The sequence below is a fragment of the Taudactylus pleione genome, unplaced genomic scaffold, assembly GCF_031769625.1.
Source record: "Taudactylus pleione unplaced genomic scaffold, aTauple2 ptg000086l, whole genome shotgun sequence".
In the NCBI taxonomy this organism is placed as follows: domain Eukaryota; kingdom Metazoa; phylum Chordata; class Amphibia; order Anura; family Myobatrachidae; genus Taudactylus; species Taudactylus pleione.
Window position 1 is genome coordinate 2,369,862 of NW_028284488.1, and position 14,842 is coordinate 2,384,703.

At 42.9% G+C, this 14,842-nt stretch overlaps 1 protein-coding gene across 1 annotated transcript in view; it reads left to right on the plus strand.

Annotated features, from left to right (window-relative positions):
- LOC148529103 (uncharacterized) overlaps positions 1-10,329 on the plus strand; it is an 86,641-nt gene extending 76,312 nt beyond the window's left edge. The window contains exon 21 of the mRNA XM_088468842.1: positions 10,190-10,329. Coding sequence (XP_088324968.1) covers positions 10,190-10,286 — 97 coding nt within the window. The 3' untranslated portion in view covers positions 10,287-10,329. The remainder of the gene's footprint in view (positions 1-10,189) is intronic.
- The last annotated feature ends 4,513 nt before the right edge of the window (positions 10,330-14,842 follow it).

A 14,842-nucleotide genomic window follows, 5' to 3' on the forward strand; every position in this document is an offset into this window, starting at 1 on the left:
TTATTTAAAAAATTATTGAGGTTGGGTCTGGGATACAGAAATAAAAAAGGGTGGGGGTACACAGAAACAGAAAAAGAGAATTAGGTACAATGTTTGCTAAAAGAAGCTAACAAATTTAATATAATAATAGAAATACAGTTCGGAACGAACAACTGTTCTCGTCCATCAATAAGAAATGATAATACTTTAATCTAATAATCGTTGATGGTAGGCCGCTAGACTGACGAGATATAGACTACTAGGTAGCTTAGGGTCTTCCAAATGGTCAGGGCCGTAGAAGGCACAGGATAACTCTCCGTGTAGTAACCCTTGATCTACTTAAAATCTGGAACCTAACCTCAACTCAAAATTTTTGGTTCTCAAGGTTTGGATTTTGAGGACCAGTACTCAGACCAATTAAACCACTGAATCAGCGGGTTTGATGACGCTGAGGAATAATTCATCCCAGCTGTTTCAAACTCATAGTGAGTTTGGACTTTTTTTTCTATATCCTCCAAAGTGGGAATTATAGGGGATCTCCATCGTTGAGCTAGCATTATTTTAGTGGCAATAAGGATGTGTCCCATTAAGTAACGATCGTTGGGGGTAATATCTACTTTGTATAAATGAAAAATAGCTATAACCGGATGTGGAAAAATAGTGATCTTTAAAATTTTTGATATTAAGATAAAAACCTCTTTCCATAGTGAGGTAATAAATGGGCAAGTCCAAAATATGTGGAATACAGAGCCTACATGGCCACAGTTCCGCCAACATAAATTGGAGTGAGATGGTGAGATAATATGCATTAGTTTAGGCGTAAAATATAGTCATACATTTTGAAACCTTATAACTATTTTTAAAGATTATACGGCAGTCTTCTTCGGAGAAGACACACGAAAGGTCTGCTTCCCATTTCCAAATCGTTGAGGGTTTATTAAATTCCGTGGGGGTCATTAGTTGAGAATACCACCATGTAATACCTCCTTTGTTATTAACTTTATTTAATTGATTAGCTAAAAGTTTCGGAAGATCATAGATGATATATAGGGGTGGGGTTATACTTTGTAACCAATGTCTGATTTGTAAATATTTATAAAACTCTCTAAAAGAGGTGTGAAATTGGGCATTAATTTGGGTAAATGGCTGAAGAGTGCCGGATGATGTAATTTGTTTAAGTGATAGAATACGCTGTGATCTCCAGGTCTCAAAACTTAAATTCGGTATTAAAGCGGCCAATCCCTCCAGTGAAAAACCCGTGGAGGGAAGATTAACCTCTGGTGTCGCATTAATCATTTCTAGCCAGGCTTTCCTGGTTGTGGATATCGCTGTACATTTTTCAATCCACGGGATCCTAACATGAGATGGTAACCAGAGACAGTCTGTGAGTGGAAATGGGGAAGCCATATCCCATTCCAACTGGACCCATGGCATCAATTTCCCATTTGAGAACCAAGAATTCACTTGTGTTAATACAGACGCTATGTGGTACCAGTGTAGGTCCGGGAGTCCTACGCCTCCCTCGGTCTTAGGTAAAGACAATGTTTTCCTTGCTTGCCTAGGTTTCTTACCCTTCCAAATATAAGAAGAAAAGAGTTTTTGGATCTTAATGAGAACATAGTGTGGGATTAATATTGGCAATGTTCGAAAAAAATACAATAACTTTGGTAGTACCACCATCTTTAGGGCAGAGAGTCTGCCCATCCATGATATATCGGACATCATCCAATCCTTGAATAATAACAACAATTGTCGTATCAATGGTAGGTAATTAGCTGCTATTAAGCTATTGGTAGTGGCTGTTAAGAGAATTCCTAAATATTTAATAGAATGGTCCTGCCAAGCATATGTATAATTTGCTTTAAGAGAAGCCAGTAAATGTTGTGTGAAATTGATAGGGAGTGCCTCCGTTTTGGAGCAGTTCAACTTATAGTAAGAGACCCCAGAGAATTCTTTCAACAAGCTATGTAGAGCAGCTAAGGAATTCATCGGATCTGTGAGTGTCAGCAGGATGTCGTTGGCAAACAGGCTTGTTTTGTACATTTTGCCATAAAGGATGGGGCCTGCAATATTATGATCATTTCTGATGGTTTCTGCTAATGGTTCGATCGCCATAGCGAACACCAGTGGGGATAGGGGGCATCCTTGTCTCGTACCATTTTTGATCAGGAAAGGGGAAGATAGAATGCCATTAACAAAGACTCTGGCCGAAGGAGATGAATATAATGCAATAATTGATGTTAGAAAACTACCCTTAATACCAAATTTGACCAATACTGCTTTTAAATATTTCCAATTCAATCTATCAAAGGCTTTTTCTGTGTCTAGTGATAGAAGTAGGAGAGGTTGGTCAAAGCTGGAAAAAGATTCAATTATATTGATCACCTTCCTCGTATTGTCTGGTCCCTGCCTTCCTGTCACAAATCCTACCTGGTCTTGATGTATTAAAGTTGGTAGCAATGGGTGAAGTCTGTTCGCTAGGAGTTTAGCGAATATTTTATTATCCGTATTGAGGCGTGCGATTGGCCTGTAATTAGCTATGGATGTAAAATTCTTACCTGGTTTGGGAAAAGCTACTATTCTTGCCTCTAACATTTCTCTCGGGAAGGAGCCCCCAGACGAAATATCATTAAACATTTGCGCTAAAATAGGAGACAAAGTATCTTGAAAGCATTTGAAGAATTTGTTTATATAACCGTCTGGTCCCGGTGCCTTATCTAAGGTAAGGGATTTAATAACAGATAATGTTTCTTCAGACCAGGGATCTGGATTAATGATGGTTGGGGAGTCATAGGGTCATCTTTTAAATTGTAAAGGGAGGAGCAATACTGCGCGAAGGATTCCGCTATAGCATAGGGATCTGTGAGTTTGGTACCTTTGATACTGGAAATCATTCTTATACTTTCTTTCGCTCTTTTCCCTCTTAACTTTCGTGCTAGCAAACGACCCGCCCTGTCTCCTTGAGTATAGAGCTTTTGGCGTAGTTTAAACATTGTCTGATGGACTTTTTTAAGTGCCAAAGTGTTCCATTCAGCTCTGACATGAAGCAATTCCCTATAAATTGTATCGTCATTTGGGTTAAGTTTATGTTTAGAATCTAAGTCTGCTAGTCGACACTCGATATTTGCTTGTTGGAGGATAGACGCCTTATGTAGGCGGGCTGCTGCCTGAATAGCTGAACCCCTAAGAACTGCTTTTAGCGAACACCAAAAAGTAAATGAGGAGGTATCCTCTGGTTTGTTGGTTTCCAGAAACATGGGTAGGGCATTTTATATTAATTGTTTAGATTCCGTATGAGCCAGAAGGTGTTCTCCCAAATGCCAGGGGCCCGGAGGAGGTCTCAATCTATTTATATCCCAATCAATAGACAGTGCTGCATGGTCTGACCAAGCTACAGGTATAATTGATGATTGTTTAATGTAAGGCAAGGACCATTTATTCGCCAGGGCAAGATCAATACGGGAATAGGATTTGTGCACCTGCGAATAAAAGGTGTAGTCCTTCTCGCCAGGATGACCTGCCCTCCATACATCGTAGAGCTCATATTCGCTAAGTATTCGTCTGAAGCCCTGAGAATTATCTTGGGAGAATTGAGGACTCATTTTAGTTTTATATGAGGATTTATCCCATAACGGATCCGGGGCGATATTAAAATCTCCTAATAATAGCAAAATCCCTTTTTTATACTTTTGGAGAGTTGTGCAAAATTTCCTAATAAATTATATTTGTTTCGTGTTTGGAGCATAAATTGATGCAATTGTCACTGGGACATTATCTAATTTACTTATAAGTATAAGGTAACGATCCTCCTTATCCTGTATTTGTTTTTCCAAAATAAAGTTACTTGTATTAGAAAAAAGAATTGCCACTCCTGCTTTTTTGGAAGAGCCGTTGGAGGTATAGCAAATGGGAAATTTCAAATTAGAGAATAGAGGGGGGGCGGATTGTTGGAAATGGGTCTCTTGAATGGCGATGATATGAGCTTTACATTTAGCACAATATCTCAGTGCGAGTTTTCTTTTATTGGGAGAGTTGAGTCCCTTAACATTAATAGATAATATCTTAACCATTTGGAAATAGTATCACTTTGCTTAGCATTAATTGTTCCGAACCTAAATGTATCAAAGATAAGAACTGATTGTCGGATATATGAAGTACCTGAGAACTAGTTATATTGGTGAAAAAAAGAAAAAAGATAGGAATACAGAGTAAAAGAAAAAAATAAATAGATCCGTAAAGGAACCATCAGGGACCACCTTCTTAGGTGGTACATTGGGGTGAGTGACCAAAAGAACATTTAACCCCCGTCGCCCGGGGTCAGAATACGTAGCTTTAAACTTGAGTATTCTTTGTAGGGTATAGAACACATATATAACAACCTATATCTATCGTTTGAAGAGAAAACATAGAGAGAAGAAAAGTCTCAAGTGCATGTATGTAGGAACACACCCAGGGATCCAAACTGTTAAATAAACGTTACAAAAACATGATACTCAGTTCTGTGACCCAAACAGAAAAGGCAACTCTATTCCATATTTTACTACTTCTGTGCTAATCAGACTAATTATAAAATGTCCCAGAAAAGGGGCATCCTACAACAAATAATCAATTAAATCTAACAACCCTGGGTGGGTACATTGCAATGATAAAGGATACAGAGTCTCTGAGAACAGTTAAGACCAGTTCTGGTTAATATGCAGGTTGCTTGGAAGTTTTTGTGAGATGTCTTCTAGATTCCAAGACACAAGAAGCTGGATAACTGCCGCTGGATCTGATATGACCGTGGTAGAGCTGTTTCTATTGATTATCAACTTAGTGGGGAAACCCCATCTATAATTGATGGATGCCTTTTGTAGGGCTCTGGTAACTGGCAGAAATAATCTCCTTGATGCTAGCGTTGCAGGAGAGAGGTCACCAAAGATTTGGATTTTTCCCAGAGCGACAGCATCTGCTGACCTTGCTGCACGAAGGATTGCCTCTTTAATATGGAAAAAGTGCACTCGCATCAGAGCATCTGTAGGAGCATTACGGGCTTTAGGCAGTCTGTGTACACGGTCCAGCAAAAAGTCCGAAATCTGTGTAGTTGGTAGAAGTTTCGTAAATATTTCCGTTACGTGTTCTCTCAACTCTGAATTTGGGACTGTCTCTGGAATTCCACGAAGCTTGAGATTATTTCGCCGAGACCTATCTTCCAGGTCTGCGGTCTTGATCCTCAGGGATGTAACCACTGACTGTAACTCTTCATGAAGCGTGATCAGATCGTTATGTGATTTAACTACTTCCTCTAACTTGTTCTCCAGATGATCTGTGCGACACCCCAACTCGTCCACCGAGCGTTGACAAGATTGCAGAGCTGCTTTAAATTCGGATGTAATATCGTCCTTAAAGGAAGCCAAGAGCATCCTCATAGAGCCCATTGTAAGTGGGGCATCATCTGCAACTTCCAGTTGTTTGGACGTAGCTTGTGGGGGTCCGTCAGACGAGATGCTTACCGCAGACTGGTGTTTACTGCTTTTATTATTCGACGGGCCTGCTTTGTCCATTTGTGAGGAAGGAGACGCTTTGCAGAAAGAAACTGGTGGAACAGTCGAAGTCTTTGGGCGTTTAGGTGCCATCATAAAAGAGCCGGAGGCCCGTTGTTATGTCGATTAAAACAGAAACGGGAGCCTGTACTGTTACTCAATATATAGACGGGCGACGGAGGGCCAAAGTGGGATTAGTGAGAGTGAGCCCATATTTCGTAGCAACAGAGGTATTTATTACTTGGAATGTAGTCTATGAGTGTCATAGACGCAGCTCCTGCAACAATAGATTGGCTATTGACAGTGTGCCAAATATCCCGAGCAATAGAGAGCCCTTAATCGCTCAAGATACCGGCGATGCCGAAGGCGATAATGATATAGAACATTAACCGACTGCCAGGAGAGGTCAAATGTTAATAGTAGTTGGGAGTCCCGGTCTGTGGCAGGTTCGCCTAATGTGTAACCCCCCTAGGTATCCAAGTACGGGTGAGATGGGACTGAGGAGACCAGTAATGGACACCACTGCTGGTAACTTCCACAGTATAGTGTGCTGAGGGCTGTGGTAGAGCAGCAAAGAGGAGAGAGGAGAGCCAAAATGGCGGCCGCCTGTCAACAGGAACTCCAAATCGGGCCTTACCTGAGGGCTCAGGTGGTATATACTGTGAGGGCTAACCTGCCCGACCGGGTACACTGGCAGAGTGGGCGACTCAGGTATGTGCGACAAGCTCTAATGGCGGCCGTTCCTGTCCGCGATCCATGCTCCCGTCTAGAGTCCGGAGCTTTCAGGCCACGAGCCGGCTCCCGGCTCCCTGCCGCAGCGTTCAATTCCTGAAGCAGGAGCAGGAGATTAGACCTGCCCCCGCAAGCCAATAGCTGCCGGCGGTTTGTTTCCCGGACCTCTGTAGGTTGCGGCCGATCAGCGGCCATCTTCAAAATCGAGGCCGCGGCTTGTGATTGCTGGGGAGGCCGGAAGACACGCGGGTCCCCCAATCTGTTTCTAGAGGGGTGACGACCACCGGAAATAGGCTCGCTGTGTACACAGGGCTAGGGGCTATTGTTCAGGAGGTTTTTGCCCTGTACTGTAGTTTCCAACCGGGGAAAATAAAGATAAAACTACAGAGCTCTCATGCAATGCAGCCACTCTGCTCCATAGTCAGGCCACGCCCCCGTCAGCTTTATTTTTACACTGCAATTTAGATTTGCATTTGGACACACCCCTCTAAAATGTAAATCTCTTTACACATATTAAATCTATCCCACCAACAGTGCAACATGGTTTGCCAAGGTGTAAAGAAGATGTAAAGTTACTTGTTCTTTTTTGCTTTGCTCCCAACTCAGAATCAGCCCCAATGTGGCTAAGGGGCCTATTTATCAATATTATTTTTATGAAAAAAATGCAAAAAAAAGGGTGTGAAAACACCCTTTTTTGAATTTTTTTTATTATCAAATTTATTAAAGGGCAATTGGAGTATTTTTTAGTGGAGACTCTTCCAATTCATTTAAACAGATCACATTTCCCATACTTGTAATGGGAAATGTGATCTGCTCAGATTTGCTAATAATAAAATGTGAAAAAATACCGGGGGAAGCCCTGTTATAATAAATCCACCTGGAGATGACATTACCCAGAATTTCCCCCCCTTCCCCGACTCCTGCTCTGCTCTGCTCTGACAGGCAGAGCAGAGCCGGCCACAGTGATCAGCTTTATGGTCTAAATAGACCACAAGCTAATCACTGTAAAAGAATAAATAGTTTAAAAAAAACAAAACACTTACCTGCATCCAGGCATCGGTGGTCAGGTGATGTCCTTTGGGGCTCCTGCACTGTGCAGGAGCCGGGAGACCAGCTGACCAGAGAGAGTAGTTCATCAGAGAACCATTCAAGGTAAGTGTTAGTGAGGGGGGGCCGCGGGGGGGTTGGTGTGTTGGTGTGCGGGCTGTATGCGCACACACCTTCTCACTGTATTTTTGTGAAAAATACAGTGAGTAGACAGCGGAGAGGATTCGCAGGGACCAGTGGCGGATTTTGCCTAGGCGCTGCAAGGCTGCAGCCCCCCCAGCAAAATCCACCACCTCAGTGTAGTCAGTGCAGTCCGTGACTGCACTGGCTACAATGGGACTTGCTTGGCTTCCTATTGGATGCGCCACCTGCCAGTCACATATACAACAGGCAGCCCCAGGGGAGGTGTCTCCTCCCTCTGGGACTGCTAGCCCGGGCTGCTATTAGCAGACTGCCTTTCCGCCAGCCCTAACTGGCTCCTTTGGGCTGCAGACAATGCAACCCAGTGGAAGCTGGTGACATTAGCATGTGCCGGTCCCTCCACCTGACAGATTGATTGCGTAGGCACCGTAACCCGGCCAGGAGGAGGAGGAAGGACCGCAGGAGCCAGTGAGTGACCCTGTAACTTTCAGCTGCGGCAGCCCCCCTCATCAAAGAGGGTAGAAGCCGTCACTGGCAGGGACAGAGCTTTATCGCAAGCTCTGTCCCTGAAAGGGATTTTTGATAAATTCCTGTGATATTCCTAATTTTGAAAAGTGCGGATTGTAGTAAATAGGGCCCTAAGTGCTAGATGCAGGACAAGTCTGCAGACATTGCAGCTTCTTAATGTGAATGTAGCACCGAAGCAGGGCTCACTGATGCCCTGTGTCAGCCCCGCCCCCAAACATGTGACACCAGGCAAGGGGGCGGGCTGCCAGCAGGAGAAAGTTCGAGAACTGCTTGCACTGTAGAGATGGGAAATCTACTTCATTTTGGTGATTAGTTCATTATGATCTAGTTCACTCAAAATATTAGTTCAATAGATAAGTTTGTGTAGTTCATATAGGTCATTACATCCCTGGCTCTGAAACACTGCTGGAGAAGTGATTGGAAACAAAACTAGTCTATTACACATACAGTAGGCATTTCTACTACTACTAGCTCATTGGATGAAATGAACCTTGATCAAATGATCAGAAATGTCTAATCTTTTAATATTTTAAAAAAGCAATCACTAAAGGTGCGTACACACATAATGATGTTAGTAACCAACGATTTTAGTGAACGATTTTCATCCAGATTTTTCCTTGAAAAAGTGAACGAAAATTGTTTATAAAAATCGCTGGTTACTAAATTAATGAACGGTTTTCATGAACGATGAACGATTTTTTAATCATGCATACAGTGAATGCACATCGTTCACTCTGTACAACATGAACGATTTTCTGAACGAAAATCGTTTGTTGGACAGTCAGAATGAATTACGAACTGCAAACGTGAACGTGCATGAACGATTATCGTTCATCGTTCACCTTAAAAGATGAACGATTTTATAAACGATTTAACGATAACGTTGTCGTTATCGTTAAATCGTTCAAAAAAATCATTATGTGTGTATGCGCCTTTATACAACAAACTAGTAGTGACATGTTTATCTCTGAAATGTTAATTATTTTTGAGAAAGACCAAAATCCAGAATATTGTGACTTGTCACTTTTTTTTTGCTTTTAAAACACAGTAATTGGGGGGGAAAAAATCTTACCTTTACCCCAATTTTATTTTTTTTCAATTGCACCCATTAATGTCACTGAATGCATACCAGGGCTAGATTAAAAGTTGGGTGAATGGGACTACAGCTCCTGGCCTTCACATAAAAATAGGCCCATCATCATTACAGCATTATGATACCTAGCTGGCACACAGTCTGCTATAAATTATAAGTATTATAATTGCATTTCTGTTTTCTTCTGAAAAATATAACATTTTTCTATTTTTAAGTATTTAGGGATGCCAGCTTCTTCATTTATCTAGCACAGTCTATAAAAATGACAGAAGCTGATTGGTTGCTATGGGCAACTTTTCCACTTGATCTTTTTTGAAGGTTTGATACATATTTATCAAAGCTGGTTGAGAGATAAAATTGTAAAAATAAATTACCAACCAATCAGCTCCTATCATTTTATAAACATAGCCTGCAAAATGTAAATTGGAAGCTGATTGGTTAGTACTTTGTCTCTCACAATTTTATCTCTCTCCCACCTTTGATAAATACCCCCCTATGTCTTGTGGAATAAACAGAACTACAGTACAGTATATAGCATACAGCACTCAGCACTGTGTCTTGAGCTGATGGGTAATGTATCATGTGACTTTTGAACTACTGTACATGATCCACTGGCCTAAATGAATTACTGAATTAGATGCCAAGAGAATGACTCATGAGTCATCATGACAATCTAGTTCAATCAGCTCCACCGAGTCCTCACAATGTCTGAGTACAGCAGTGCCACCTGTGGTAGTTTAGCAGTACTGACTCATGCCTAATGAAGCTGCTGTGCTCTCTCTCACTGTGTCTAACTCCTCCCACTTGTTTTAGTTCCTGATAAACTAATCTTTGCCAAAGCTGTGATCTAAGTGAACTAGTTCACTTTTAATATTAGTTCATTTTGAACTGATCATTCATGAACTACCCATCACTATTGCACTGCAGCAGCGCTACAGGCTCCAGTCTGCTGTTGAAGGACCTTGCTAGTCAGATGCAGGGCAGAAAAGTAGCAACAGGGCCATGTTCCCTGGGCAACGGCACTGCTCACACACCCCTCTCTATGGCCCTGGTGCCATGATAGCACTGGGCAACCCAAAAGTATCATTTTGAATATGAAGATGACCATCAAATGCAAAATGAACTATAATTTTTTCTCCAAAAACAGAAACACGAGCAGTTTCAGGGAGCTGCTGGACCCTGTGCTTACCAGGAATAAGCGGGAAGATAGCGGACCAGAACTGAGAGGAGCAGAAGGGCCATGAGAAATGGGTCAAAACTGCTCTAGGACCCTTGAAAGAGTCAATTAAGTATTATATATAATTGTACGTTTGTATGTATGTTCGTGATAAACTGAACCAATTTTGATTCACTGAAATGTTCCTTGAGATCCTCCGAGTAACATAGGGCCTGATTCAGAGCCGGACGCAATTAGCGCTCGCTCGTCCAGAAAATAGGGGTGGCTATTCAAATCAACCGTTCGCTCTTTGCGGTCTGTTCACGTCTCTAGGTCTGAACGAGCGAAGAAATCTTGCGGTCGTTTTTTGAAAAAATACGCCCCCTGGCCGCTCGCATCCTACGTCATGTCCGCTATTTATTAGATTAATCGAGTACATCGACCAGGGTATAATCTGCTCGCTATTCTTGGGGTTGGTTTTTGCTACCACAATTTTGTGAGCAGTTCTGGCTATAAAATAACCCAGTGACGTGGTCAATGACGCTGCTGTTTTAATTATGCACACCCATAAAACGCCCGTTTTGACCTTTAAGCACGTCTGCGTTCGGATCTCCACTCCCCGTTTTCAAGCACCTTCCCCCGTTACCACCCACATACGCCTACTCCTGTCACTCAAATTATCAGGCATTCGCTGATTGCGAGCACATGAATTTCGGCCGCACTGACTGGTTCGCGCATGCGTATAACGATCCGTACGCATGCGCAGTTGGGCAAACATCGCTCGGAGCGAACGAGCGGCCGCTTACGAGCGGCTCTGAATCAGGCCCATAGTCTATACACATCCACCCACCCACCAATCCATTCTCCTCATCAATATACCATTACAGAGACAACTTACTGGGCTTCTTTCAGCAACAGCTCCTCATGTAATCTGGGGGGAAGGAGCTTGTATATACATATACACATATACATACATATTAATCACTTAACTGACACATTTTTACTGGCAAAACTGGTCAGAAATTGTGGGGTTTTGTTTTAAGTGTTTTTAAAAATCTATTTAAATATTTCATTAAAAATAATTATGCTTAGAGGGTGTTTCGCACCACCCCCATGTCCCTTTTATAAACATCACTTTCCTCCCCCATCACTAGTGTATTTTTTATTATAAATTTTAAAGCCCCCTCCCCTCCAGATTTTACCCCCCATACTCCCCTCCTATCCAGTAATTCTCCAGAACCATATACCCCCCCTTTCCTTGCACCCACATGCAGAGTTCAGTGGAGTCTTTGGCATAGTGATGGCCATCAGTGGGTTAACCATCGATGGCACATTCAGTGATTAACATCGATGGTGTGAAACAATCGTGGTTTTGCCATCAATGGCCATACTTACTTTGTAAGGGGAGACGGATGATCAGTCTCCCCCTGCTGAGGCAGGCTTCCCCAGCGGTTGCTGATCTCTGCAGCCGCTGGGTATATACAGGGAGTGGGCAGCGGTGGATTCCACTGGCGGCTCAGCTCTCTGGCGCTGCCGAAGTATAAACAGGGAGGGGTGGCGGCGCTAGCATCACCACCAGCTGCTGCTCCCTGCAGCCGCCGGGTAAATGCAGGACTGGCAGAGGAGAGCTCGTGTATACCCTGGCGGCTCGGCTCCCTGGTCAGGTTTGCATTTACCTGGCGGCTGCAGAGAGCAGCTGCCGCCTGTGACCTAGCGTGGCCCCTCTTCCTATGCATACCCCGGTGGCTCCAGAGAGCCGAGCCGCCGGGGTATGCATGGGAAGGGGGCCACGTTAGGTTCACAGGCGGCAGCTGCTCTCTGCAGCCGGCAGGTAAATGCAACCCTGACCAGGGAGCCGAGCCGCCGGGGTATACACGAGCTCTTCTCTGCACCCACCGGGAGGAGGTGTGCTGCCAGGCTGCCCGATTACTGCCGGCCACAGGGATCGGGACACACTGGAAGCATATCAGCATGTGCAGAGAGGGGCGGCTGCAGGAAAATTATCTTCCAACAGCCGCTCAGTGGGCGTTTCTAACTGGTCGCATCAGATACGAACATATTAGGGAAAGCCCAGTCTGGTGTGGTCGCATCTGATGCGACCGTGCCAGGGAAGTGGTTAATACATATATAACATATATACAATACTGTGCAAAAGTTTTAGGCAGGTGTAGAAAAAATGCTGCAAAGTAAGAATGCTTTAAAAAAATAGAAGTGTTAATAGTTTATTTTTATTAACAAAATACAAATTGAATGAACAAAAGAGAAATCTAAATCAAATCAATATTTGGTGTGACCACCCTTTGCCTTCAAACATCAATTCTTCTAGGTACACTTGCACACAGTTTTTGAAGGAACTCGGCAGGGAGGTTGTTCCAAACATCTTGGAGAACTAACCACAGATCTTCTGTGGATGTAGGCTTGCTCAAATTCTTCTGTCTCTTCATGTAATCCCAGAGAGACTCGATGAAGATGAGATGAGATGAGGGCTCTGTGGGGGCTATATCATCACTTCTAGCACTCGTTCTTTTTTACGCTGAAGATAGTTCTTAATAACATTGGCTGTATTTTTGGGGTCGTTGTCCTGCCGCAGAATAGGTTGGAGCCAATTAGACACCTCCCTGATGGTATTGCATGATGGATAAGTACCTGCCTGTGTTTCTCAGCATTGAAGACACCATTAATCCTGACCAAATCCCCAACTCCATTTGTTGAAATGCAGCCCCAAACTTGCAAGGAATCTCCACCATGCTTCACTGTTGCCTGAAGACACTTATTTACAGGTCCGTAGCTAGGGTAGTGCGGCCGGTGCCATCGCACAGGGCACCAAAGGTCAGAGGGCGCTGTTTGGACCTGTCAAATTTCTGTTTATCATTATTCGCACTTGTAGTTTCCTCTTATTTCATTCCCAGCATCTCCTGGCCTCCCCTATCTCTTCCCTGGTCCTTCCCATGAGGACATTCCCCTTTGTTGGTTGTATTATGTCCCTTTGAAAAATGAGGGGGGCACCAAAAAGTCTAGTTACGGCTCTGCTTATTTATAGAGCTCCAACAAATTCCATGGCTCTTTACTATTTTAAACAAAACTGTAATAAAACTAGAGTGGGTAATACTAATAACAGACAAAGAGGGAAGAGAGTCCTGCTCACAATCTATAGGGGAAAGGGAATTTGATACAGGCTGCATGATCCAGTCATATTATGAGTTCAATTTCTGGCCAATGCCCTATTTGTGTGGTGTTTATAGGTTCTCCCTATGTTTGTGTGGATTTCCTATCACTCTCCAAAAAACATACCAGTAGGTTAATTGGAAACAGACAAACAATTAACCCTAGTTCATGTGTGTGTCCATGTGATAAGCAATATAGAATGTAAGCTCCACTGGAGTAGAGAATGATGTGAATGACTGACTTATTCTCTGTAAAGCAATGTGTAATGTGTTTGCACTATATACATAAAGATGCCACTTCTAGAGTGATTTTGAGGGGGAGGGTTTATTGCAGTGAAATATAGACAACAGTAACTACTGATGACTGGTGGGAATATTATTAATTTTTTTAAACACTTTGGGGGAGATTTAGCAAAGCTTGGAGAGAGATAAAGTACCAACCAATCAGCTCCTAATTTTACAGGGTGTGCTAGAAAAATTACAGTTAGCAGCAGATTGGTTGATACTTTTTTCTCTCTCAAAGCTTTGATAAATTCCCCTCCCCCGAGTTGTGGCAAGATGACATCCAAAATGAGATTGCAGAGAAATATTGAGTAATATATATGGGTAGATTTACTAAAGCTTGCCTATTATTTTCTAGGATGCAATAGGGAAATTAATGCTGTAATCTGATTCGTTGCTATGGGCAACACCTCCACTTTTCATTTTTAGATGATTTAGTAAATATACGCCCTGGAGAGGATAGGTAAAAATGGGTATTATCCACTTACAGATGATACTGAAATTCAAATAAAACTGACTAGTTGTCCAAGACAGGTGGTATAAAGAAAAGCAGAGGACCTAGCAATGAGTCTTGTTGTACTCCAGCTGATAGAGAAGTGAACCCAAACGGGTCGATAAAATTAGGTGCGAAGGGGGCAAATTGGTGTTGCAGCAGCATAGAAGCTCCAGCATCAGCACGGCAATTCATCCCCCTCGCGGCTGATCTCACCCTGGACTTGCACATTTTTGCTTGCAACCCTATGGGGCTTCGAACAGAAATGTGCGAGTCAAGAGGTACCGTAAGCGCGGCATATAGCCTCACTTACTCGCGGGGATTGACCCCATCGAGTGATTTGATAAGGATGGGAACCAAGATAGGAAAGTGTCCTGAAAATCTATCTGTTTGTAATGACAAGTAAGCAGTCAAGTGTCAGATGTAGCAGAGATCCAATTATGTTAGTGAATGTGAATGTCGGCATTTACACTCAGCAGTGACCAAATCAATCACTACATTAGCCAGTGCAGCCTCTGTGCAGTGTTGGGAATAAAAGCCGGACTGCAGTGGGTAATAAGCTGTCTGAGGCGGGTGTAGTAGAGTCTCAAGCAGCTTGGAGGGCAGGGGAGCTGAGAAATGAGCTGGTAATTTGATAGAATTTGGGGTATAATTTATGTTTTTTCATAATAGTAATAATGAGATGTAGAGACATGATACAGATGT